The sequence below is a fragment of the Coenobita brevimanus genome, chromosome 46, assembly GCF_032717465.1.
Source record: "Coenobita brevimanus isolate Jiangsu-jjx chromosome 46, ASM3271746v2, whole genome shotgun sequence".
NCBI classification, from domain to species: Eukaryota; Metazoa; Arthropoda; class Malacostraca; order Decapoda; family Coenobitidae; genus Coenobita; species Coenobita brevimanus.
In genome coordinates this window covers 52,289,921-52,293,522 of record NC_136999.1, presented here as the reverse complement: position 1 = coordinate 52,293,522, position 3,602 = coordinate 52,289,921, and the positions used below count along the sequence as shown (strand labels likewise).

The 3,602-nt window shown below is 42.8% G+C and overlaps 1 protein-coding gene across 1 annotated transcript; it reads left to right on the top strand.

Moving 5' to 3' along the window:
- Window positions 1-1,760: 1,760 nt before the first annotated feature.
- LOC145398727 (THAP domain-containing protein 2-like) lies at window positions 1,761-2,081 on the top strand. Its single transcript, XM_080271526.1, has one exon. It carries the CDS (start codon window positions 1,761-1,763, stop codon window positions 2,079-2,081), a length of 321 nt encoding a protein of 106 aa, XP_080127652.1.
- Window positions 2,082-3,602: the final 1,521 nt, after the last annotated feature.

Below are 3,602 nucleotides of genomic sequence, written 5' to 3'. Positions count from 1 at the left end.
ATCTTGCCACTGCTAGTCCCACCCCGATTCTGGTGAGTGTTCCCTCCGCTGAAGTGTAGTGTACTTTTACTGTATACGCCCGGTGATCTGGCTGCGAGGAAGAGAGGCGTCGGGTCACGAAGGAGATACGTTGTTTATGCCCGGAAGGCTCGGCAGGTGAAAAAAGCCTCCCCGCCATCTCCTTGTGGGGTGGGGGTCACCTCCCTGTACCCTCCTCCAAGGTTTGTGGTGTCTGGCTCGTTCCGCAGAGCCGGTATTTCAGAACTGAATGCTGATGCCGTGCCAATGGATCACCAACCTGCATCACAGGGTAAGACTAATGATAAAAGAAAAAAAATAAATAAATAAAAAGACGTATTCTAAGCATAGCAATATTGTGTTGTGCATTACTTGACTCTGATGGGCATGGGGTATTAGCAGACTTTGGAACATAAGCTATTATATAACGCTAAAAGTGGGACCTTACCATTAAATGAACTGAAAAGACATACTGATGGGGAGGTAGCTTGGAAGTAATGTGGACATGAATACTGAATTGAAATATTGTTGTAAAAGGTACAGAATGCTAATACAACAGAAGAACGTGAATATAAAAATTTAAAACATTTTATGTTATGTCCGAAAATGATTAATGAACGGATAAAAGCCATAGAATTACACCAACCGTATAACGGAGACATAGAAGTAGTTAGTCAATATTTATTTCAGCAAGAATATCTGGAAGAGAAGAAAGAAGTCCTACATAATATGTGGAAAACAGAAAAATTATTAAAGAAACTAATTAGAAGACAAAACTGAATACGGTTTAAAAGAAAGCAATAGAAGACAGAAAAAGGAAGCGCCGTTGAAAAGGCATTTTCTCCGTCGACCGAACATAAACAAATCTGAAGTGATGATCTGTGTTTACGCTTTGTGAGGGGGAAGCAAGCAGAAATGATTGAACTCATTATTGTTATTTTCTGTGTTTGACTGTAAAATTACGCTATCATGAGTAGCTGAAGTAGTGACAGTGATGTGCCTGGAGCGTCCCATAGCAGAAAGAGAGGGCGGTATGCTGAGAAGTGGTTGCAAAACGTCAGTAAAGATAGACTCAAGGAGGGACTAGCGTACAACAGCATTAGCAAGTAGCAGTTAGGAGCTCGTGTTATAGGCCCACCGTATACATGTCCACAGCGTTGCTTCAACAAAGTCCCAAGAGAAACTTGATATTGGCAAATACGACCTACAAAATGCATACATAGAGAAATTTGTAGACAAGTGAAGCGTCAATGTCCTCCCAAGAATGTCGATGCTGCATGCCGACGTCAGACTAATTTTACGTACTCCGTCCTACAGTGGCAAGCCAATTGACGTGTACAGTCATGCATTTGTATCAGTGCTCGGCCTGACACGGTACAGAGTTGCAAATGCTGTAAAGAAAGTGGCCGGGTCTGGTACTCCTGTTGCTAACAAGCATGGTAAGCATGCTCCACTTCAGTAAATTGGTGGTGTGCAGCTGGGGCATGTTAGGGAACTCATCAAGAATAAGATCTAAAGACTAGAGAGGTCAGATGAGTTATGCCTCAAAATGAGACAACCCGACGCATGAGGTCACGTGGCTGCATCCTGCTTGGGTCACCTGGACAGACAGGCTCAGTCGTATCCTGATATTCCCCGAGTCAGTATCTCCCTGAGTGACAAACCCAGGAGCAAGGAGCTCCACATTACCTCTGGTTTTGATTGGGGAAGTCATTCTGCCTAAATCTATTTTATGAGACAATATGGCTATTTGTGCCATTAGAGGATGCAGTTCTAATCAGAAAAAGAAGGACCCAGATATAAAATTTCATCGATTCCCTGAAAATGAAGAATTAAGAAGTAAATGGATCCAACTGTGTAACCATAAGGATCCTATTAATGTCAAAAATGCTCGGGTCTGCAGTCTCCATTTTGAACCCACTGCATACAAGAGACACCTCAAATATGAACTGCTGAATCTGCCTCTCCCTAAACGCCTGAATGTATTGAATGATGATGCCGTTCCAACCCAAAGAATAGCAGCACTGAAAAGTAAGTTTATAACTGGCATGGTGCAAGTTTAAGGCATCTTGGTATAGTGTAGAGTGGTGCTAGAAGGTGTGGTGGAGTGTGGTAAAGTATGGTGCAAGATGTAATGAGGTTTATAGTGTCGAGGTCAAGTAATTTATGGATTAAGGTGCAGCATTTTGATCTAGAGAAAGAGAGGTACACACACACTATCTATCTGTCTATCTATCTGTTGCCAGATGCCTCAATCCTGTAAGGGGTGGCCTTAAACAAATTGCCTTCATGTTGCCCTGTCCAATGCCATTTCACTGCCATGCTCTCAGCTCACACTCCCCTGTCTCATATACCTCTCCACTCCATCCCTCCATCTCATCCTCTGCTTCCCCCTCCCTCTCCCCCTTTCCACCTCACTTGCATATACTCTCCTCATTAGTCTCACACTCTCCATCCTCTCCACATAGCCAAACCACCTCACTATTTCTTCTAATGCTTTCTGTCACATCCACACCACAATGCTCCTTCACTAACTCATTTATCAGTGTGTCTCCCTGTGTAACTCCACATTCTCCTCTCAAGTAACTCATTTCTACTGCTTTCACTCTTGACTTGGTATCCTTCTGACAAGGTCCAAGCTTCACTTCCATACATTAGAGTAGGTATCACAATACTGTCATGCAGTGACCTTTTTACTTCCATGCTTGCGTCCCTGTTCGTTATCACTGCTTTAAAAAAAACAGCAATCTTTCTTCCCTGTTGTACCCTTTCAAGCACATCTCCCTCAAAACTTCCATCCTTACTCATCACACTATCCAAGTACTTAAATGCACTCACATTTTCCATTTCCTTCTCCTCCAGCTTCACTGTACATCCAGTGGCTTCATTTCTCTTAAGAGCATACCCGGTAACTTTACTCTTCCCCATATTCACCTTTAGATTCCGTTTCTTACACAAACTCCCAAACCCATTCATCAAGCCTTGCACTTCCCCTTTGTCTTCTTTTAACAGTACAGTATCTTCTGCAAACAACAGCACAGGGAGTTTCCAAACACTGCCCTCTCTCATTAGGGTCACCTCAACATCCACTGCCCAACCTTGTATCCCTTTTTATTACCCCATCCATATACTGTACAGATTGAACAACCATGGGGGGATGACACATCCGTGTTTCAGTCCAACATTCAGATAGAAAAATTCACTCAGTTCGCTATCTATACACACTGCATCCTTAGCACCTTCATACATAGCCTACTTTTCATGGCATTCAACAACTTCCCAGTTACCCCATATCTCCCAGCTTCCCACTTACTCCATATATCCTTAATGCTGTATTTTCTATTCCTTGTCTGTCCACCCAGTTGTATGGTTTCATCAAATCCATGAAGGCTGCATCCAGCTTCTTTCCTTTCTCTAGAAACTTTTCCACTAAAGACCTAAGAATGAATATCTTCCCCAGCTAATGCTACACACACACACACACACACAATATATGTATATTGTATGTACTGTATACTGGTTTACATAAGGTGACCAAATTTGCTGGAGCTAAAAGCGTACACTGTCGCACGTGCGTGTGTGTG